The 24,436-nt window shown below is 32.7% G+C and overlaps 1 protein-coding gene across 7 annotated transcripts in view; it reads left to right on the plus strand.

Annotated features, from left to right (window-relative positions):
• The window catches only part of SPAST (spastin), a 99,433-nt gene that overhangs the window by 16,736 nt on the left and 58,261 nt on the right, over positions 1–24,436 (plus strand). For 4 of the 7 annotated variants that reach the window (XM_077135000.1, XM_077135003.1, XM_077135004.1 and 1 more), the window contains exons 2-6: positions 4,587–4,673; positions 6,135–6,218; positions 19,808–19,995; positions 20,731–20,864; positions 21,159–21,252. In XM_077135000.1, coding sequence (XP_076991115.1) covers positions 4,587–4,673; positions 6,135–6,218; positions 19,808–19,995; positions 20,731–20,864; positions 21,159–21,252 — 587 coding nt within the window. Of the gene's footprint in view, positions 1–4,586; positions 4,674–6,134; positions 6,219–12,745; positions 12,842–19,807; positions 19,996–20,730; positions 20,865–21,158; positions 21,253–24,436 lie in introns of all 7 variants that reach the window. The other 3 variants (XM_077134999.1, XM_077134998.1, XM_077135002.1) reach the window with 3 other exon arrangements.

Consider the following 24,436-nt stretch of genomic DNA (forward strand, 5'->3'; position numbering starts at 1 on the left):
ATTCTTAAGCATTTTATAGATATCCCTTTTTTAGTTGAAGGTGTATTACAGAGGCTAGGGGGAAGTACCTGAAACTGTAGAGCTGTGTTCCAGTAGCCATGTTTCTTGAAAATAAATGTATAATGATACAGCTTTTGCAGTGTGACTGTGATAGTGAAAACCGCATGTCTGATGCTCCTTTTATCTGTGATATTGACAGATGAGTAAAAAATTTGGATAAAAAATAAATAATAAGGGGAACAAATGCTAATGTAAATTGAGTAGATTGAAATACTAGTGAACAATGAAAGGGAGTGGTAAGGGGTATAGAAGAAAAATGGGGGAACAAAGGTTAAAATCTATTGAGTAGATGGAAATACTGGTGATCAATGAGAGGGAGAGTAAGGGGTTATGGTATGTGTGAGTTTTTTCTTTTTTCTTTTTATTGCTTTTCCGTAGTGTTGCAAAAGTTCTAAAAAGTGATCATGGTGATGAATATACTACGTGATGACATTGTGGGCTGTTGATTGTACACTATATACTGGAATGTTTGTATGTTAAGAATGCTCATGTTTTTAAGTTGTTTTGGTTTGATAATACAAAATAAATTTTTTTTAATTTAAAATATTTTAAAAAAGTGTTAACCAAGAAAAAAGTAGAAATTGAAAAGAAAAACTACAGAAAGGAAGAAAAAGATATTTGGAAATCATATATCTTATAAGGGTAATATCCATAATATATAAAGAACTTTTGTAAGTCAATGACAAAAAGACACACACACAGCCCAACTTAAAAGTGGGCCAAGAATTTCAATAGACATTTCTCCAAAGATATTCAAATGGTTGGTAAGTACATGAAAAGATGCTCAGCATCACTAACCATTAGAAAAATGCGTATCAAATCAACAATATAGGGTGCATGGGTGATTCAGTGGTAGAACGCTCACCTACCATGTGGGACACCTGGGTTTGATTCCCAAACCATGCACTACCCCCCCAGAAAAAACTACGATGTATACAAACTTCACATCCGATAGGATGGCTGTTATTAACAAAAACAAAAAATAACCATTGTCGAGGATACAGAGAAGTAGGAACTCTTATACATTGTTGGTGGGAATGTAATACAGTGCAGCTACTATGGAAAACAATTTGATGGTTCCATAGAAAGTTAAACATAGAGTTACTATGTGGTGTGCAGCATTTACACTCCTAAGTATAGACCAAAAAGTATTAAAAATAGAGACTTTGATAGATATTTGTTCACCAGTGTTCATTGCAGCATTATTCCCAATAGCCAGAAGGTGGAAGCAGCTCAAGTGTCTGTCAACAAATGAATGAATTAACTAAATATAGTATATCCATACAATGGAATATTTTTCAGACATTAAACGAAGTGAAGTGCTGGTACATGCTACAACATAAATGAAGCTTGAAGACATCATGTTGAGTAAAATAAGCCAGACAGAAAAGTACAAATACTGAATGTTTTTCTTCCTTGAAATTCTTAAAATAAGCATTCTCTCAAAATAAAGAAAGCAGCATAGTGGTTATCAGTGATGGGGAGAAGCGATTTTAGGAAGTTATTGCTAAATAGCTTGTAATGCTGAAAATAGTCTGGAAATAGTGATGAAAGTTATACAATATTGTCAGTGTATGTAATGTCAAAGAACTATCAACTCAAAATGGTCAAAATGATTTTTATGTTAAGTATATTTTACCATAATTAAAAATATTTTTTTATGTGAAAAAAAAATGTGACTGTACCAGTTTCTATTTCCATTAGCAACCAATGAGAGTTACATTGCACTAGGATTTTAATTAGGTGGGTAGTGGTATCTGGCAGTTTTAATATTCAGTTTTCTTCTGATCAGTGATGTGCTTATTCATGTGCTAATTTGCCATTAACACCTGTATGTTTGGGTCTTTTGGCCATAATTTTTTTTCTCCTTTCCTTCATTCATTTATTCAGTTTTTTATTTTATTTTATTTATGATACTTAACCACATAGAAACACATTCTTACCATATGATTATTCCTTTCTTGTTATATAATCAATAGCTCACAATATCATCACATAGTTATATTTTCATCATCGTGATCATTTCTTAGAACATTTGCATCAATTCAGAAAAAGAAATAAGAAAAAAAAATTCGTACAGACTATACCCCTTACCCCTCACTTTCATTGATCACTAGCATTTCAATCTACCAAATTTATTTTAACGTTTGTTCCCCCTATTATTTATTTATTTTTAATCCACATGTTTTACTCGTCTGTTGATAAGGAAGATAAAAGGAGCATCAGATGCAAGGTTTTCACAAGTATACAGTCACATTGCGAAAGCTATATCATTATACAATCATCTTCAAGAAACACTGGCCATAATTTTTTTTTAATGGGCTGCTTGTTTAACACTGGATTGTAAGTCTTCTCTGTATATTCTTTTTACAAGTTTTTTGTTAGACATGTTATTTTGCAAATATTTTCTCCCAATCTATGGCTTATCTTTTCATTTTCTTAAGTGTATCTTTGAATAGCAGGAATTTTTAATTTTAATTATCAGTTTTTCTCTTGTGGATGGTGATTTTTATTTTCCATCTAAGAAATCTCTGCCTAACCCAGAATCTAGAAATTTTATACTTTAGGTTTTACATTTAGACCTATGATTCATTTGAATCTTTTTTTTTGCATTGATATCCATTTATACTAGCTGAAAAAGCTGTTTTTTCTACATTGAATTACCTCGTCATCATTGTCAGAATCACTTGACAGTATATGGGTGGGTCTATTTCTGGATGTTTTTCTGTCTGTTTTCATTGACTGTATGCTTGTCCTTTCTCTAGTATTTTTGTACTTTTAGGTAAGAGTTATCTATGCATTTCCTACTTTTATACTCACTGATGAAATTAAAATAACATATAAATTGAGGTAATTGAGTAATGATTGAGCATGTAAATTTATTTGTAATCATCTCATTTTCCTATAAGAAACGTGGTAGATTTCCTCAAACATTTTGCTCTTTAAAGTAGGTCAACATGCCATTTTATGTATTTATCTTTCAATTTTTCATTAGAAAACACTTTGAAACTTTTATTGCATAGATAAAATTCATTTAATAAATTAGGTATTATATGAATGACAGAATCAAATGATATAAGGATGTTGCCAGTGAGAACAAAATAGAACAATACCATGTATTTTTAGATATGAATATGGATAAAAGCAATAGAAAAAAAAGGGCCATAAGTATACATACATGAGTGGTTTCCCAGAAGAGAGGGGGCACAAAGGCACAACAGGAACTTCATTGGGTTGAACTTTGTTTTTAAAATTTTTAAGCAAATGGGACATTATTATCAGCGTTCTTGCCATTCAGAAAATAATTGCTATTATTTTATTCTCTGTAATTTTCCTTTTTTTCCCCCAAGTTAAAAAAACATACATTTTAGGTTGTGTAATGGAGCTACAGTAACAATTTTTTAAATATACCTGTAGATATTTATTTTCTTTATAGAAAACAGGAAAGAGCATCAAAATAACTTGAGTTGATTTACAACAGAATTCTTAATTTCTTTCTGCCGTTATCAAATACTTATCTATCAGGCACTCTGTAAAATACTAATGATACTGTAATAAAAAAGAAATTGCCTTTTCCAAGGGGCTGAACCTAGTTCAGTGATAGTTTTCATCATGTGAAATTGAAGAAAGTAATAGTACATAGTCCTAGGGGACAGGATTTCTCAGTTGCTGTGGGTAGTGTGGTTATATTTATAACAAGACAGTCTGTGTTATCAAGAGACCCATAGTATTTTAATGATTTTTGAATTAGCATATAGTTTTTAAAAATGAAATAGGAATTTTTGCATGATTAAGTGAGTTGGAAACAAAGAAAAATAGAGTTCTAAACAGCAATTTCTACCTTTGCTTTTCTATATCCCTATAATAACCACTTTTCTATATCCCTGTAAGAACCAAAGTTCTTAGAAACTTTGAAGATTCTAAGAACTAAGAAATTAATTTTCAAAAACAATGAGATTTGCATATAATTTTTACCCCTATAAAAAGCTATTCTATGTATTGTTGATTATAATGAATTTTTCATTTTTTTTAACTTAACTTGGATCAGTAACTATTGTTGTAAATCATTTATTTGGTTCTGATGAAATCACGTCAGTTCTCATTAAGTCATTATCTGTTAAATAGAAAAGTGCTCAAGAAAAGAGGTATCCAGCAATGAGTATACTATATAAGATTTGAATATAACTAGATTAATTATATAATATTATTAGTGATTCTTCTCTCTCTTATTGAAATCATGTTTATATTTTCAAATAATATGGATTTTCAGAATTAATTATTTAAAATAAATCCCCTCTAAATAAAATTTACTTCCCTAGTGCAACATTCCGATGATTAGAAAATTTGGAGAAACATTATAAATTCCTCCTTTTGGAGATTCACAGTACACATTAAGATGATAAAAGTCTCTAAGAAATGATACCTTACTGTAATGTTTCACTTGATCCCAACCCTGTTTTTCATGTATCATTTGTCAGTAGCATGCCTTAGGAAATGTGATATTTATAAATAATTCTGTTTTAAAGCAGGAAGAAAGGAGCAAGCTGTGGAATGGTACAAAAAAGGTATTGAAGAACTAGAGAAAGGAATAGCAGTCATAGTTACAGGACAAGGTACGGTTATATTTACATTTGTTTAATAACCATCCATAATTATATTTATATGATTGCTATGATTTGAGATCCATTTATTTTAATAAAGGTATTTAAACATTTTTAATGTTTAAGATATTTATAGTTAATGCTTTAATTACCTATGCTGAAAATGAAGTTATATTCAAATATGCTCAAACTTGATGACCTGTAGCAGTCACGTAGTAACCAGTACATTATTTGCATTTTCCTTGGTGATCAGTTATATGTTTTAGCCGTATTTTTGAAACTTAGTCCTTTCCTCATGGTTGCAATGGCAGGGAAGGAGTGGACAATCCACAACCCTCCCTATGTACTTGTGGACAGTATTTAGACTACATGCTGGCACATGAGCTATAAATGACTAAATTTGATTCACACTTGACTTTTTCAAACCAAAGCAGTCATTTCACCTATTTATTTTCCATCACCTCAGATTAAAATGTAGCGCCTAATGTTGCCTGAAATATATAACTGATATTTATTGCACTCCTACTGTGTGCTCAAGTGTCCTCGTAAGTGCTCTTATCTCACTAAATTTTTACCACAACCCCGTACTCTATTGCTGCTGTTATCTTTATTTTTTCAGTTAGAAGAACCTAAAATACAGAGATTAGATAATTTACCTAAATTCTCATAGCTATCAAGTGGCAGAGTCAGAATTTGAACCTAGGCAGTCTGACTTCAGAGCCTGAATTGTTAAGTACTATGTTCTGAATATTGTTTTGTAGTTGAATACCACTATTAAATAAATGCTTCAGTTAGCATAGCTAAAATATATTCATAACCAAAAATTGCAGTATTTAGGCTAAGAATCTTAAAACGGATCAATCCATCCAGTGGATGTATGTTGGTTGTCTAACTCATTAACTTTACTACTTATATCAGCTAATCTCCGATAATTAAAACGTGTCCAATATTTACCCTGCTTTTGTTCTCTCTCCTCTTTATTTTGTCTAGTTCTCTAGCTGTTGGTTTCCTGTATAAAAGAGACCAGAAAGAACAAAGAAATATGGGAAATTAGGCCTTTGAGACCATTATGAGCTTATGAGCATGATTTTATGCAAAATATATTTGTGGTTTGCCAGGTACAGGGAGAAGAATTATAAGAAATTGAATTGTTTATAAAAACAGTGTTTCACTGAATCAAAAATGCCTTTGTGCCACTAAAAGAAAAAATATCAATTAAACTGTTTATCACTTAGAATTTGATTTTTAATCTTATCAAATAAGCTATCTTAGCCTTATTTAGACATAGAAATATCAGCAGTATTAATGTCTATGAGCAAACTTGTAAATGCACAAAAACTGACACACTGTGTTAAGACTACAGCCTGTCTGATAGCATTTTTACGTTGGCACTGATTGTAAAATCTATCCCATATCAGAGATTTAAAATTTGAAAAAAAACAAAGCCACAATTTACTTTTTTTTTCTTTTCAGGTGAACAGTGTGAAAGGGCTAGACGCCTTCAAGCTAAAATGATGACTAATTTGGTTATGGCCAAGGACCGTTTACAGCTTCTAGGTATCAATTAATGTATTGTATAATTGGATATGAGATATAATTGAAATGTGTTTTCAGGGACACTACTTTTAGATGGGAATAGATCAAAAAGCTTTTAAAAATTTTTAAAAATTGTTATATAAACTTATACAAAAGTATGCAGAAAAGTATAAAGAACTCCTTTTACCCATCTCCCAGCTTTAATAATTTTCAACTCATGGTTAGTCTTGTTTTCTCTATTCCAAGGGTCGACCAACTGTGGCCTGTGGGCCACACTCAGCTTACCACATGGTTTTATAAAAGTCAATAAAAGTTTTATTAGTTTAAAGCCACACTCATTTCTTTCATGCTGTAATGGCAGCATTGAGTACTTGCTACAGAGACCATACAGGCCTCAAAGCCTAAGATATTTACTATCTGGTCCTATATAGAAAAAGTTGGCCAACCCCAATCTATATACCTCTACCCACTATCCCACCCCCATATTATTTTGAAGCAAATTTGTAATTTCTTTTTACTTCTTTTGTAAATATTTCATTTATCTCTAAAAGATAAGGAGTCTTTAAGATTAAAATCAACAAAATACCATAATCACCCCTAAAAAATAACCAGTTATTCTTTTTAACATTTAAATAAAATGGCCAAAAAATGATCAGTGTGCAAATATCTAATTGTCTTAAAATTTAATAACTTTTTTTTTCACAGTTTAATTATTTGAATCACATATTTCTGTCTTTTGAACTCATAAAGTCCAGGAGTGGGTGGACCAAAGACAGTGATAAAAAAACTGTCATACCATTTGATACTTGATACAGATACTGGAAAGCTTATAGGTTTAAAAAAAAAAACAACAGAAAATATCGTTCAGAATTATTAATAATTATTACCCACAACCTTTGATACAATATTTAATTGTATGATACAGAATAAATTTGATTATAGAAAAACATTTTGCAAAATGTTTCAAATTGAATAAGAGCTGAGATTGTTGGGTTTTGGTTTTTTTGAGGTTTAACTATTATCATGCCACATTATTTGTAAATATTTCAGTCTCTATTTCCTTAAGAGCATTCTCTTAGATAACCACAGTAAATTTATCATAATTAGCAAATGTAACATTGCTGCACTACATTGATACAGTAATACAACAACTACTCCACAGTTCATAGTTTGCCAGTTTTCATAATAACTTTTTTCTTTTTAACCCAGAGCCCAGTCAAGGATCATATGTTGCTATTAGTTATCATGTCTCTTAAATCTTTAATTTGAAATAGTTCCTCATCCTTTTTTTCTTTCATGATCTTGACACATGTTATTTTGTAGAATGGTCTACTATTTGGGTTTGTCTGATGTGTCCTAATGTTTAAATTCAGGTTGTACATATAAGGCAGGAACACCCAAGAAGTGATGTTATGTCCTTCGAGGGACACAGTGGGAGTTTTGTTCTGTATTGGTGAAATCAACTTTTATGACTTGATTAAGAATATTCTTGCTAGGTTATTCTTGTCAGGTTAATCATTTTAAAGTTACTATCTTCCCTTAGTAATAATAAGTAATTTGTAGGGAGATTTTCTTGACTCTGTGAATATCCTGTTCCTCATCAAACTTTTATTGCCGAAACACTTTATTTTTAAGGATTCATTGAGGCTTCTTGACTAAGCCAGTGATTGCTAAGATAGTTACAAATTGGTGATTTTTCTAATTTTCTTATTCCTTCTAATTTATTGGTTGTTTTTCATTGTAAGGGAGAGCATTCCTTTCTCCCCATGTTGTGTATCAACATGGACTCAAATTCTTACTTTATTGTGTAAATATTGTTAATATATTTTGACACTTAAACTGTCTCATTTGACCAGAAGAAGCCCCTTCAGTCTGACTCCTGTTGTCTTTTCTTTTTTTTTTTAATTTGCTTAAAAATAAAGGTTAAAAAAATAGTTGTTTTTCCTTTTAAAGCAATTTTATTGAGATATATTCACACACTATACAGTCTATCCAAAGTTTATAATCAGTGGCTCTTAGTATAATCACAGAGTTGTATGTTCATCATCACAATCAATTTTAGAATATTTCCATTACGCCAAAAAGAAAAACCAGTTATACTCCCCTATTATTGACACTTAGCATTGATATGGTACCTTTGTTACAATTAATGAAAGACTATTAAAATATTACTGGTAACTATAGTCCATAGTTTGCATTAGGTGTATTTTTCACATATATACCTTATTAACTTTTTTTACTATTGTCATACATTTGTTGTAGTTCATGAAAGAATATTCTTGTATTTGTAGTATTAACTGGTCATCATCCACAGCAGAGTTCATTGTTATACAGTCCCGTGTTTTGTCTTCTAGCTTTCCTTTTAGTGACATATATGACCCTAAACTTCCCCTTTCAGCTGCATTCACAGACATAATTCAACACTGTTAATCACACTCAATAATGTGCTATCATCATCTCTATTCATTTCCAAACATTTACAGTCAACCTAATTAAAAATGCTGTACAAATTAAGCCTGAGCTCCCCATTCTCTACCCTCATTCTGTTCCCTGATAACCTATATTCCAAATTCTAGCTCCATGAGTTTGCTTGTTATATTTAGTTCCTATCAGTGAGATCATACAATATTTATCCTTTTGTGTCTGGCTCATTTCACTTAACATAATGTCCTCAATTTTCATCCATATTGTTGCATGTATCAGGACTTCATTCCTTCTTACAGCTGAATAATATTCCATCATATGTATATACCACATTTTGTTTATTCATTCATCAGTTGATGGACCCTTGGGTTGCTTCCATCTTTTGGCAGTTAAGGGTTGTTTTTTTATCTTTTACTTGAAATTTGGTATGATAAAACATTGGAAACATCTTGCCAATTATAGTAAAAAAGATCTGTGCACAATATATAATAAAACATTTTGTGTATTGTATGCTGGTTAAGAAAGAGAGTGTTTAAGAGGTGGGATGCTAGATAGGTATATAATTAGGATAGAAAACGGTAAAGTTGAACCTAGGTGTTGCCCATCTAGACTTGTTTGAGAGGATGTGATCTCTCTAATAAAGATGGGAAGAGTTGATATAAAAATTTTATCTTCAGTGTATTTACAGTGAATCTTAGAACAAAGCTTAACCAGAAGACCTGCTATAGATAAAAAGATAATTTTCGCATGGCATCTCAGTGTTCCCACATGCAGTTTTTTTTTAATCTACCTTCATTCGGCATCCATTTATTAAATCTCTACTTTGTGTTAGATATGGGGCCAAGGGATATAAATTCAGTTTATTCACTGAGGAAAAATCTATTGACTAACATGCTTGCACTGTTCTAGGCACTTGGAATATAAACAAGGATCCCTCCTTTTGGAGTTAATATTCCAGCAAGGGGAAGAGAGACAGTAGACAATGAACAAAATAAATAAATAAGCCAAACAGATATTTGGAAGGTAATGAATTTATGGAAAAAGTAAAAGCAAACTACAGTAAAGGGGATTAGGAATGGATAGGAGGTGGTTTGGGTTTTAGTTTTAATACGATGGTCAGGTATGTCTCTTTGAGAAGTTGACATGAGTTAGCCATGAAGTATCTGGAAGAATGTTCCAGATAGAAGAAAAAGCCTGGTGCAAAGCCCCAAGAATATGTACCTGATATGTGTGAGAAGCAATAAAGAGGCTAGCATGCCCCAGCAATGTGAACAAAGGGAGTATAGTAAAGAAGAGGTCAGGTTAGTAGTAATGGGTAAGAGTGAAGCGGGCATCCTAATATGCAATAGGCCAACCTGAAGACTTGAGCTTTCATCACCTGTGAAATGAGGAGCAGGTGTGGGTGTTTTTCAATCAAAGGAATCACATAAAGTGACTTAATTTTAAAAGAATCATTCTGACTTCTATGTTGTACTAAAAGGAAGGCTAATTAGGACACCACTGCAGTAATCTAGGAGAAAAGTGAGGGAGGACCAGGGTAGTAGCAGAAATGGTAACAAGTGGTTCACTTCTGAGAAAGGTTGAGGAGATTTACTGATAGATAGGATAAAATGTTTCTCTCTTAAGGATTGCACAATATAGTGGGGCAGGCAGGATGAAGTTTTGCAAATATTTTGTAGGAGTAGGATAGGTGTCTGAGAAAGCTTCCTGGAAAAAGTGAAACCTTAGGTCAGGATTAAAGATAAACATTATTTAAGAGTGCTTGGGAGGAAAGACATTTCAGGAAGAAGTGGCAGCATGAACAAAAACTTAGGCAAGAAACAACATGGTGATTAGGGAAGGATGCTGGTAGAGATATATGAACTTTTGGTCACTCAAGCATAAGAGTTGTAGGTAGATCATGGAAGGTTTTGTTTGTCATAGAAAGGACCTTGTGCACTGATCTGTGGTAATGGGGAAGCCACTAAAGAAGCATGTACTATATAAAGCTTGCATGTGAAGTAAGCCCAATTAGTCTTTAAACAGAAGAATTATGTAATAACTCAGGGAACCATGTAGCAGGTAGATGTGAGAGAGTCAAGGAGTAAGGTGACTTTTAATTTGAATCATTGATTAATCTATATAACCTTTAGTCATCTTTAAAGAAAGAATTAGTCTTAAGTTTACTTTCTTTACAAAAATGAATTGGGGTAAATTCATGTTAGCAATATATTATGATTTTTTTTCATTGTATTGTGTGGGTGCATGTTTCCATACATATAAATCTGAACCCTACACAACTGAAAACAAGTTCTATATAGCTTTTTATCCATAGTTGTTTTTATCAAAATTAGGGATTTGTTTATTTTTATTAAAAGCGTTAATGAATACTTTTGCAAATTTTGTTACATTTCATTGACAAGAGAGTTTCTGGATAAAGACCACAGTTGCAAATTAGTGTTTGTTCTTATTGATCTCTTTTGCCAACACAAGTGGCTTCTGTCTCAGTATGGTGATTTGAAGAGTATTATCACTGAGGAAAATCAGATGACCTACCTGTTAGCTAACAAAAAGAAAGTCAGCTCCAAGGTGTATTCTATCAGCCAGTTCTAGGATATAAAAGCTCTGTAGTACTTTGTGCTTTGTGCATAAAGAATAGCTGCTATTTAACCTGTCCCAAAGGAATAGTGGTTGTACCATAAACCAAGCATGGTGCCTGTTTGTCTGACTTTAGTAATGGAAGTTTAAGAAAGTTTGTATATATGTGCAGTGTTTTTGCACGTGTTCATTGACTTATTAGTTCAGCAGAAAGGAATTAGGATGACTTGAAGGATTTGAACAAAAAAAAGGTAAAAAATTGAGACCCTTTTATGAATGAATAACTACTTTATATGCATTATTTTAATAAATCCTTGGGATCTTCAGAAAACTGAGACTAGAGCAAGGTCATATCCATAATAAGAGGTAGAGCAGGGTATATGTCAACTGGCATTCTTGTATAGGGGAAGACAGTGCAGCAGGGGTATAGAGTGGTGAGGAAGATCAAGCTGTTAACTTCTTGGGCTTCAAGTGCTAGACCTAGAAACCCAGATCTTGGAAGGGTTTTATGTTGTTTTGTTTTTGTTTCTTGAAGTTAGAGTAGAGTTGAGAGACTCCTTTTAAATTTTTAATTGGTTAATTTTTTTTAATTGTGAAATATAACATGTATACAAAAAAACAATAAATTTCCAAGTACATTTAAGTAGTTAGAGAACAGATTTTAAAATTTGGTATGGGTTACAGTTCCACGATTTTTCCTGTTTTCTTCTAGCTGCTAAGTGGTTAATTTTTAAAATAGGTAATGTAGGCACATGCAGCAAAATTCAAAAAGTTTTTGAAAAGTGTCCATCCCATGCTATATCCCTGCCAATTGTTTTCCCTTTCCAGAAGCGCCAGGTATTACCAGTTTCTTTGTGTCCTTTTCAGAAATAATCTTAATGTATATAAGTATGTGTGTTTATGTGTGTATTAAACACAAATGAAATGGTAGGGTACTAAACACAGCTCTGCAACATGCTTATTCTTGTCTTCTTTGTTTTCTTTATTTTTTTGCCTGACATATGTTAGTATACCGAATATGGTATTTCCTAGAAACTCAAGAGTTTCCTTCTATGCCATTTTAAGTACTGTTATCCTTTCCGAACTGTGGTTTCTTTTTACCTTTTCAAATACCTTCTCCTACAATGAGTTAGACGTATTTAACTGTTCAGTAAATATTTACTGTTGATAATACTGATATGGAGCTGCTTTCAGATTACCAAACCTGAAGAAGGTATATTTTTAATATAGCCATTGACTTGTTCATTTCTATTGCTATTTAATGTCTGAGTATTTACTAATTATGCTTTTAAAAAATAATTATATATAAATGCAAAATTTTCATGTAAAAAATTGACCTTGAGAGGTTGTGAGGGTAGTTCAGTGGTAGAATTTTCACCTGCCATGCAGGAGACCTGGGTTCAATTCCTGGTCCATGCACTTCCCCCATAAAAAAAAAAAAATTTACCTTGAATCCATTTTTTATTTCACATGCACATTTTATTTGTCCATTGTGTATATTTTTCTTTTTTGTTTATTTTGTTCTTTTTACCCCCTCTGTTGCATAGAGAAGCTGCAACCAGTTTTACAATTTTCCAAGTCACAAACGGACGTCTATAATGACAGTACTAACTTAACGTGCCGCAATGGACATCTCCAGTCAGGTGGGTTTAGGTTAACTCACATGTAATATGTAAAGCTTGCATGCAAAGTAGACCCAATTAGTCGTATATTTAACCTGATTAATATTAATTTAATTTCATACTGGTACATTTAATCAGTTTTTGTTTATACAGGGCTATGTTGAAAATACACTATCTCTATCTTCATAGTGTGTGAGTGTAATAAATGTGGCTTAGCCATTCTAACATGCTTTATTTGCATGACATTTTACAACCTCTGAATTTTTGTGATTATAAAATATGAAGAGACATTTTCCTAAATGATTAAAATGTTCTTTTGTTTTGATTTTTTTTTAAGGTTTTGTGTTATCTTATTTTCCTGGATAGTGGTACCATTTTTTTTCTTTCATAAAGTAGTATTTTTTTAAGGCAGAAGTTTTTATTTTTCTTTGTTATATATAATGTGTATCTCCGTATATATCAGTTTTCATGGTATATATATGTATGTGTCTCTTTTATCATAGTACCTGGTAGAAAAAAATTTGAAATGAGTTCAGATAATGAGGAAAAACATTAGAATGATATTATTTAACAAAATCTGTTTTTCTATGAATTTTGGGATCTTAACTCCAAAAGAATTCAGTGCTGTTTAGTTTACTTTTGTTTTGACTCTGTGTGTGTGTTTGTGTGTGTGTGTGTGTGTGTGTGTGTAAATCTTCATGTCTTGCTTTCCTTGATTCCTCAGCTAGTTTTAGTGGTTACTTTTTCAGCATTAAATGGCCAGGGCTTAAATTTCATTAAAGTAAATTATTGCGTTGAAAATTATAGCAGAAACTACTAATACTATTCAGTGGGTTTGCTTAAACAATGGAAATTTATTGGCTCTTGGTGTCAGAGGACAGAAATCCGAATCATTGTGTGATATGTATCATAGTAGCCTGGAAACTTAAATAGAGGGACACTTCATAGCATTAGAAGGCTCAATATATTGGAAGATAAAATAGTCATGAATTTATTAGTGTATGGTAACAGATTCAAAATATATGAAGTTTATTTGGCAGAACTAAAAGGAAAAAGACACATTTAAAATCATAATTGGAGGTTTTAGCACACCTCTCAATAATTGATAACTAGACAGAATAGTATATATAACAGATCTGAATGTCACTGTTAGCCACTTTAACCAAATAGACATTTGTAAGGTATTATACCTTACAACTTTCATTCTTTTCAAATGCACATAGAAGGTTCCACAGGAGAGACCGTATGCTGGGTCATAAAACAAGTCTCAGTAAATTTCAGAAGATTAAAGTTTTATAGTGTATTTTTTCTGAGTGTATAATTCTGTTCTACAAAACAGTATTATAATAAAAATCAACAATGATAAAATATCTAGGAAGCATCAATTATCTTGAAATTGAAAGCTGAATTCTATACAATCCATGGGTCAAAAGTAGAAATTGCAAAGGAAATTAGAAAGTATTTTTAATGGAATGATAATGAAACTGCAACATATCAAAATTTATGAAATACAGCTAAAGCAGTGCTTATTAGGGAAATTTTTAATAGATGCATTTAATGCCATTAAAGAAGAAAAGTCTGAAATCTGTGATATCAGTTCCCATTTTAGGAAGCTAAAAAAGAGCAAAATAAACCCAAGGTATAAACCCAAAAATCAGAAATCAATGAAATAAAAAAACAGATGAATAGAGGAAATGAATGAAACTAAAAACTCATTCTTAAAAATCAATGAAAATGGTAAATTTCTACCTATATGAATCAAGAAAAGAATACTAGAGGCCAAAAATTACCAATGTCAGAAATGAAAGCAGAACACCGCTGCAAATCCTACTGACTTTAAAATGATAACAAGGATATATCATGTGCAACTTTATGAGAATAATTTGACAGCCTAGGTGAAATGGGCAAATTCTTTGAAAGATACAAATTACCAAATATGATACAAGAAAAAAAGGAAACCTTCATAGTTCATTTAACTAATAAAGGAATTTAATTATTATAACCTTCCCACAAAGAAAATTCCAGGCCTAGATGATTTTCTTGGTGAATTATATCACAGCATTAAAGAGGAAATAATACCAGTTTACTTAGACTTTCTCAGATAATAGAGAGAGAGGGAATACATCCTAATGCATTTTATGAAGTCTCTATTACTTTGATTACCAAAACCAGACAAAGATATTCCATGAAAAGAACACTATAGACCAAGTGCATAGATCAAACATCCTTAGTAAAATATAAATAAATTCAAGCCAACAATATATAAAAAGGGTAATAAATCATGACTAAGTATTGTTGGTTCTATGTTGAAAATGAATGAATGTAATTAACCAGATTAACAGAAGAAATTAGAAAATCCACATCTCAATAGATGCAGAAAAGTTATTTAATACATTTCAGTATCATTCATGATAAAAACTCAGTAGTCTAGGAATAGAAGGTTAACTTTCTCAGCCCGATAAAGGCATCTACAGTGAATCAGCAGCTAGCAATATGTTTTGTGGTAAAAGATTGAATACTTTCCCCCATTACACTGGGAATAGAACAGGATGCCTGCCTTTATTCATTCTTGCACTTGGCAATAAAAAGAAAAACATATAGGTTAAAATGGAAAATGTAAAAATATATTCATTCTAAGCAATATGAATGTGGACCTAGAAATTCCTAAAAAATCTATCCCCAAACTCTTAGAACTTGCTAAGTTAGTTTAGCAAGATCTCAATATACAAAAATTAAGTTTTTCAATTTATTAATAAGAAACAATTGGAAAATGGTAATCAGAAATTCAACTCCTTTTACAATAACATTGAAAAACATGGACTATTTTAGAAAAAAACAAACATGCAAGATTGGTGCAATGAAAACTATAAAACGTTACTGAGATAAATTAAAGAAAATCTAAATCCAAGTAAAAAGAAATATGTCATGTTCATGGATTCATGAAAACAATATTTTCAGGATAGCAGGTTGTATTCATTTGTAAGCTGCCAAATGCATATACCAGAAATGGAATATTTGCGGTTTACAGTTCTAAGCCTCTACAACTAAGGCATCCAGGAAAAGATACCTTAATTCAAGGAAGGCTGATGGGTTAAGAACACCTCTGTCGGCTGGAAAGTCATGTGGCAGACATCTGCTAGTCCCTTGCTCCTGGGCAATATCCATTCATGATAAAAACTCAGTAGTCTAGGAATAGAAGGTAATTTTCTCAGCCTGATAAAGGCATCTACAGTGAATCAGCAGCTAGCATCATGTTTTGTGGTAAAAGATTGAATACTTTCCCCCGTTAGACTGAGAATAGAACAGGGATGCCTCTGTTCCAGTGGGAGTTTGTCATTTTGCTTCTCTGGATCTGGCTTTCATCTCTAGGCTCCCCTTGGCTCTCTCCAGGTTCTGTCTTGCTTAACACTTCATGGCAATGTTTGCTAGGCTCCAAGCATCTGCAGACATCTGTGTCCGTGCCCTCTGGAGTTTCTGTGGCTCACTTTCTGTCAGCTCTGGGATTTCTCCAAAATGTTTTCCCCTTTTAAAGGACTCCTGTAAACGAATCAAGACTCGCCTTGAATGGGCGGAGTCACATCTCCATTTAATCACAAGGTCATACCCACAGTTGGGCTTCGGAGATAATCTAATCAAAAGTTTCCGTGCTACAAGATGAGATCAGGATTAAAAGAAATAGCTCCCCCTACAAGATTGAGTCAGGATTAAAACATGGCTTTTCTGGCGTGCATAATACTTTCAAACTTGGCACATAGGTATTCTCAAATTTATCCGTCAATTCAGTGCAATCCCAGTTAAAATTTAAGCAAGTTTTTGCATGGTTATGAATTAATAAGGTGATTCTAAAATTTATATAGAAATCACCTGGAATAGCCAAACATTTTTATAAAAACACAAAATTCTTGGCAAAACATTGACCTGCTTTTATGTGTTAAAATAAAACCGGCCTAATCAAGACTGTGTGGTATTGGCAAAAGGATGTGCATATACATCAGTGGAACAGAATAGTGGCCTCAGATAGATTCATACATATGTTAACAATTGATCTTTTTCAGTAAAGTTGCAGAGGCAATTTAATGAAGAAGGGAAAGTTTCAGAAATGGTCGTGGGACACCTGAATATTGTTATCAACAAAAGTAGACATCAACCCTTACCTCATAATATACACAAAACTTAAATTTAAAAGCTAGAATTATAAAACTAATAAAAATAGAAGAAAATTTTTTGTGCTTTATTTAGGCAGAGATTTCTTAGAAAGCATAAAAAAGACATATCAGAAAAGAAAAATTGGTAAGTTGGATCTCATCAAAATTAAAAAAAAAACCTTAGTATGTGGAAATATCCTTTTTCTTTAAGAAAATGCAAATTAAAACCAGAATAAGACATTACTTCATACTCATTAGAATGGCTAAAAATTAAAAGAAACTGAGAATAAATTCCAACCGTGGGTGGGATGTGAAGGAACTGGAACCCTCATCATTGCTGGTGAATGAAAATTGACCCAACCACTTTGACAATTTACTATAGACTAAAAATATACCTACCATGCAACATAAACATTTTACTCCTAGATTTTTGTCTTAGAAAATGGAAATAATATGTCTGCAAAAAGACTTATACATGATAATTCTTAGCAACATTATTCATAGTGGCCCCAAACTGGAAACAACCAAATGCCATCAAGTGAATGGATGAACAAAATTCAGCAATAAGAAGGAATGAATTACTGACACATGCCACAATTTGGAGGTACCTCAAAAGCATTTACTCATGCTGAGTGGAAGAAGCCAGACACAAAAGATTATATACTGTATGATTCTGTTTATATATAATTATAGAAAATAGAATTAAATATAATTATATAATAGTGTGAAATATTCTCGCTGTCAGAAGGCAGATTAGTGGTTGCCTAGGGCCAAGGGTGGTAAAATGAATACACTGCAAAGTAGACATGAAACTGATGTATCTTGATTTTAGTGACTGTTTCAGTTATAAATATATCTTTACAGACCTCATCAAATTGTATACTTTGTGTGGATGAAGTTTTTTTATGTAAAATATACCTCTATAAAGTTGATTAAAAAATAAATACTGAAGGGCTTATGATGAAAAATAATATTCTCCATTTTACCTCTCTGTTCCTTCCTCTACCTTCACCCCTAGTTTGGCTCCTCAGAAGTTTTTTTTTGGTTTTTTTTTTTACTTTTTATTTTGGAATAAGTTCCAGTTTACAGGACAGTTGCAAAAATAATTTTAAAAATCCCAGAGAACTCCAACATACCTTTACCTCCCCAGATACGAGCTCTTCAAATAATTTATTTTGCTATTTCCTCTCACATTTCTTAAAATATTTTCAAGTATTTATTTATATTGCTATTCCTGACTTATCTACTTTTGATATTGACTTCAGATGAAGATTTAATTCTCTTACTTAACCAGTTACCCTTCATTTCTTTCTCTCTCTATATATAAAATATAATTATATATAGTGTTATTTTCAGTTGTATGTAAAAATCATAATTAACATTACTATTGTTTACCCAAAGCCAAATAGTGTCCTCTGATGATGTTTCCTTTCTTGAGTTTTTCCCCCATAGGTTTTATGATTTTTCTTGTTTTCTAATTTCCTATTATGGCTTTTTACTCTTGTGTTTAATTTGCTTAATTAATAGAATGCTTTTAGTAGTTCTTTTAAAGAAGGTCTGTAGATCATAGAGTCTCTTTAGCCTTTCTAATGTCTGAAATTGCCCTCATTCTTATATGACAATTCACCTAGATAGGTTAACAATTTTTTAATCTCAACATTTAAAAAATTCATTTTTTATTGTGGTAAAATATACATAACATAAAAATCATTTTAACCATTATAAGTGAACAATTATTTGACAGTAAATTTGTTGGCAATGATATTTAACTTTCACCACTATTTCCAGACAACTCTCAAACCAAGCTCATACTCAGCATTACTTCCCCAATCCTCTCTTGCTATCCCTATACCTACTATTCTGTTTTTTAGTCTCCATGAATTTGCTTATCCTATATATTTAAAGAGAGAGAAATCACGCAATATTTGTCCTTTTTGTCTGGTTTATTTTACTCAACATTATGTCTTCAAGGTTCATTGATGTTGCATGTAGGAGCACTTCACTACTTTTTATGGCTGAATAATATTCCATTGTATGTATAAACCACATTTTGTTCATCTAGTCATTTGTTGATGGACACTTGGGTTTTTTCCCACCTTTTGGTTATTGTGAATATGCTGTGGCAGACATCTGTCTGAGTCCCTGCTTTCATTTCTTTTGGGCATATACCACGAAGTAGAATTTCCAGGTCATATGGTAATTTTGTATCTAATTTTCTGTACCTCACCATTTTGAGCATACTTCATCAGGAGTGATATTTGTTGTTTAGATGAAAAGTCTGTTGTCATTCTAATAGATGTTGGAAATTTCTATCCAGTTATGGTTCCGAGGACATTTTTTTCCTTTGAATGTTCTTTAACCTCTATTTAACGTCATTGTAGGAAGATCTTGTTTCCCTTCAGTTGTGGCTTTTGCATATATCATTCCTTTTTCTGGAATGCTTTCCTGCTCTTTCCCTGTTAGTCAGTATCCATTGTTCCGTCAGCATATGATTCAGAGATTTGCATTTATGTATTGAAAACCCCCTTAGGCCCAACCTTGCTCTACTCTGAAGTTCCCTTATTTTGATTTTTTTTAGCCCTTGGGTATATATGTTTAAGAAAATTAGAACATTCACCAGGAAAAGGAAAAACCTGAATAACCACAGTTCTGTCCACCCCAGTGACAACCCCTATGAATGCCCTGATATGTATTTTGATTAAAGTATATGTATATGTATATTATTACCTTTTTTTTTGGTTTATTAGACATACTAGCAAATTTGTACTGGTCTTTAATACTACTTTTTATTATATTTTGCCACAGTTTTCTGTCAATGATGGTTTTACTTTTTCTTTGATAGAAAGTGGAGCTGTTCCAAAACGAAAGGATCCCTTAACACACACTAGTAATTCACTGCCTCGTTCAAAAACAGTTATGAAATCTGGATCCACAGGTCTCTCAGGCCACCACAGAGCACCTAGTTGCAGTGGATTATCCATGGTTTCTGGAGTGAGACAGGGGCCTGGTCCTGTAACTGCAACTCATAAGGTATTCTGGGACAGTAACCTTTAATTGCTATGCTTGCATAAATAAAACATTTTGAAACTGTTATGTGTGCTTAAGTTTATTACAGGTACCAGGTACTTTATAGTATTTTAGAGAACAGAGGAGTTCTTGTAAAATTAAATGTAACTTTTTTTTTAAGCCCATGGAACAATTTGCTATTAAAAAGCAGTTGTATTTTTAGGTGCACAGGTGGTTCAGTGATAGAATGCTCGCCTTCCATGTGGGAGATCTGGGTTCAATTCCCAGACCGTGCACCGCCCCTTCCAAAAAAAAAGGCAGTTGTATTTTGACTCCTTTTAAGAATGAATTAGGCTTTTTATATTAAATTTGCTTATCCAGTCTGTTTCATATAATGCTGTGTATTTCATTTTTTAATTTGTTATTCTTTTAATAACTTAAATCTATAAATGAATTATAGTATTTTATATACCTAGAGTTTTGTTATTATTCTATCAAAGATTAAAATCACATGATTATCTTATCATAGAGCTTTTTTATTTTATAGTAACCGAATCTTCCTGAATAAAATCCTTTATTAAACAACTTCATGCTGAATATATTTCTGTAATGAAATACAAGTAAAATTGTTTATTTTGGATTTTTATATCCTTTTTCATATTTTAAAAAATTTAATTTTGTTAACTTTGAAAATTAGTTCACTTATGAAAGTGTAAGTCTTAGTTTGTGTTTTCACTTAAAAATTTTGTGTTCTTCAAGGGTACTCCAAAAGTAAATAGAACCAATAAACCTTCTACCCCTACAACTGCTCCTCGCAAAAAGAAGGACATGAAGAATTTTAGGAATGTAGACAGTAACCTTGCTAACCTTATAATGAATGAAATTGTGGACAAGTAAGTTCTGTCATGTGAAGTTTAAAATACAGTTTTTGTTTTTGAATTTTATTTCTAAAATATATTATAAGTGGAATAGAGAATAAATACTTTGATTTACATAATTTTTATGGTGGCTTTCAATTAACAAAAATGTGGAACACCACTGCTTTACTGAGATAACTTGAGTTTCACAGTTAAGTTACTTAATATGTAAAATTACTATATTTTATAAGGCTTAAAATTAATTGACTTCATATTTTAATAACTGAAATGTATTTCTATTGTGAAGCTAACTGAGGTTCTGTTTCTTAGTGGAACAGCTGTTAAATTTGATGATATAGCTGGGCAAGAGTTGGCAAAACAAGCACTACAAGAAATTGTTATTCTTCCTTCTCTGAGACCTGAGGTAAGGATTTTATATTATTGTTTTCCTGTAACATCATCCTTTACTAAATGCATAGTAATAATAGACAAACATTTGGGCTTTGCTAGAATGCTTAATTTTTATAAGATATTGATAGATTTAATTATATATATATGAAAAAAGAAAAACAGCAAACATTAGCAGCCAATTTTTAACGGAGCGGTAATGAGTTCGTAATTACCAGTCCATTTTTAAGGTTTTATAGGAAAAGTGGTTAACAGAAAATTTTGTATGACCGTGAGGGATTTAAAATTAAGAGGCAGAAGTCATATTTGAGAAAAGGGAAATTAGGATAAAATAATTCTTTAAGTTTAAATTTGAGAAAATATTATTTTTAGTAATATTAAATTAACAAAGTAGATAAGAGAGACCAAGTGAATGATGTGTTAGGGACCTAACCTTCCATCCCATCTATCTAGACTCACTAAGAAGATTAAATAATCTTGAAATTGGCAATAAATACTTGGTTTCCCATACTTTGCACTATTGTGGATTTTCACAATTCACAGATTGTGAACAGGTGCTATTTAGATAAAGTTGCAAAAAAAAAAATTTAAGCACCCACTGCTGGATCAGTTATTTTCTCCTTGAGCATTCAATTCTATTTACTCATTTACAATGTCTAGTAGAATTGCTGTTATACAGCACATTATGGTGAATGTGCAAAGATTTTGAGGCTCTTGTTTTTCTGTAGCCTCAGTCATTCACATACTATATTGAGTTGGTACTCTTGAGTACCAACTGTACTATAGCTAACTGAATATTTTTCAGGTCTGCTTTCTTTATTTTACTTCATGTTCTAAGAAGCAATATACATGAAATAGTGGTATGATATGCTAGTTAGATTTTTGCTAATGCAAAATAAAATAACTAGAGAATTATTAAAATGGAAAATATTTGTCCTAATATCAAGCAAATTTATCTCATGTGCCACCTCAGGCCACACTTTTGGAAATATATGGTAACATATATTGGACTAACTTATATGGTAGTAGTTAATGCAGTAGACTGAATATTGATAAAAACTTCTTATTGAAAGAGGAGTTATAGAATTGTAGACCTGAAATGACTTGCTCAAGATAATAGTTCAATGGTGGACCTAAGAAGTGAAATAAAAATAAGATTCCTAAGACAAAAACTGTCTCCTCGATGCTGTAGTTGCCACCTAAATCTTAAGTGTGCATTTTAGTATTTATTAAGAACCTCATTTTGTTTTTTGTATTTTAGGTTAGGAAAGAAGCATATCTAAAATTGTGAAAGTAATATCAAGGAATTATTTGGGCTATGCTAGAAAAGTCATTTAACTTTTGCTTTATGCATGTTTAGGTAAAAAGTGACATCTCATTATATATGTGAATTTGTATTTTGGCAGAGTTCCATGGTATGACATAAGTTTCAATGAAAAAGTTTGAAATAATAATGTGAAAATCCTAGTTACTAGTTAATTCAAATAAGGTTGACTAACCTTATCTGGGCATAGAAAGAATGAGTCCTACTAAAAGAACAGGATCTGTGATACAGCAAAGCTTTGGGGATTATACTCGGGTACACACTTGTCTCTCTCACTCTCTCTCTCTCTATCTCCATGCTTGCCAAATGGAGCATTTTTTTTCCTTGCAGTTCAGATTCCCAAGTGAGAGAATATGGTTGTCCTACTTTAATTTTTCACAATAGGGCTAATAAAATGAATGTGAGACTTAACGCATAAAGTACCTTCATTGTACGAAATAATCAACTTTATTCCTAATTCCCCAGAGTAGGGAGCTTGCAGGGAAAGGAGTGGGTGTGTTATTAGATGGATTTCTTCATTCTCCAGTATTCCAGAATTTTTTTCATTGTAGAAATACAGAATCAAAACTCTCTAACATTAAAACTGGTTTCAAGGAAATAAATAATACTTCAGATCCTTTCTTGAGGTAATTTGTTCTCAGAATTACTTGAAGCAAGTGCTTTAACCCTTTTTTCTTCATGGAGTCCTAGGCCTGAAAGAAATAAAACTCTTGTCTATCTTCCTACCATCAAATAGGGCTGTGTTTTAAATTTTACTTAACATGAAAAATAATTTTTAAAAATCAAAAATATTAATTTGTGGGAAGGAGGGGCCAAGATGGCAGCTTCGCAATGTGCGCGTTTTAGTTCGTCCTCCAGAACAACTACTAAATAACCAGAAACAGTACAGTACAGCTCCCGGAGCCACATCAGTGACCAGACACACGGCGTACCCCAGTCTGGACCAGCTGGACCGGCTGCAAGCCTCCCCAAAACCATGAGTTCCCCAAGACGTGGCAGTCGGCACCCGGCGCCCCTCCCCCACAGGCGGCTTCCCAGAGGGAAAGGAAAGAGACTAAACCTGGTCAAGGCGGAGTTCGCTCATTGGGCTCACGGAAAAAGAAGAAAGGGGGAGGAAACAGAGGTTTTAGTGGCTGTGTTTCTATGGAGACTCGGCAGCCTCTGGATTCAGCAGCGGGACTTCTTGGGCTGCAACTGCCCCAGGCATAGGCAGAAATGGGCTGCTTTCAGGGCTGTCTCCCACCTGTGCCTTCCCCAGGGGAGGGTGAAGCCCAACTCAGGTGGAATCCCTCTCTCAAGGAGTTCAGACCCCAGGGCTTGGTAATTTGAAGCCATTAAAACCAGCCTACAACCTCTCCTCCATCTCCACCACGCCCCTAGCAGGGAGAGTCTTCCAAAGTTAAAAGTGCCGAAACATCTTTTGCTGGTGTGACCCGCAGGCAGACGCTCCACATACTGGGCAGGATAAGAAAAACAGAGCCCAGAGACTTCACAGGAAAGTCTTTTAACCTGCTGGGTCTCACCCTCAGGGAAAGCTGATGCAGGTGACTCCTTCCCTCTGATAGGAGGCCAGTTTAGTCCAGGAAAACCAGCTGGAGTCTATAATACCTACGTAGACCCTCCTAAAGGTGGGGAGGGAAAAGGCACCTTACAAGCAGGACAAGAAACAAGAAAACAAGAACTGAAAAATTCTCCTCTGTTAAACAAAACCTAAGCTAGAGGTCCAGAAAAAGCTGAACTGAAGGTGAAAGAACAGATAGACAACAAATTCATTTAGCAAGAAAACCCTAGGTAAGAGAAGTGAAAGCAATCTCCAGAATAAACTAATTAAGGTAATTAAATGTCTAGATGCCAGCAAAAAATAACAAATCACACC

The sequence above is a fragment of the Tamandua tetradactyla genome, chromosome 17 (genome assembly GCF_023851605.1).
Source record: "Tamandua tetradactyla isolate mTamTet1 chromosome 17, mTamTet1.pri, whole genome shotgun sequence".
Taxonomy (NCBI): domain Eukaryota; kingdom Metazoa; phylum Chordata; class Mammalia; order Pilosa; family Myrmecophagidae; genus Tamandua; species Tamandua tetradactyla.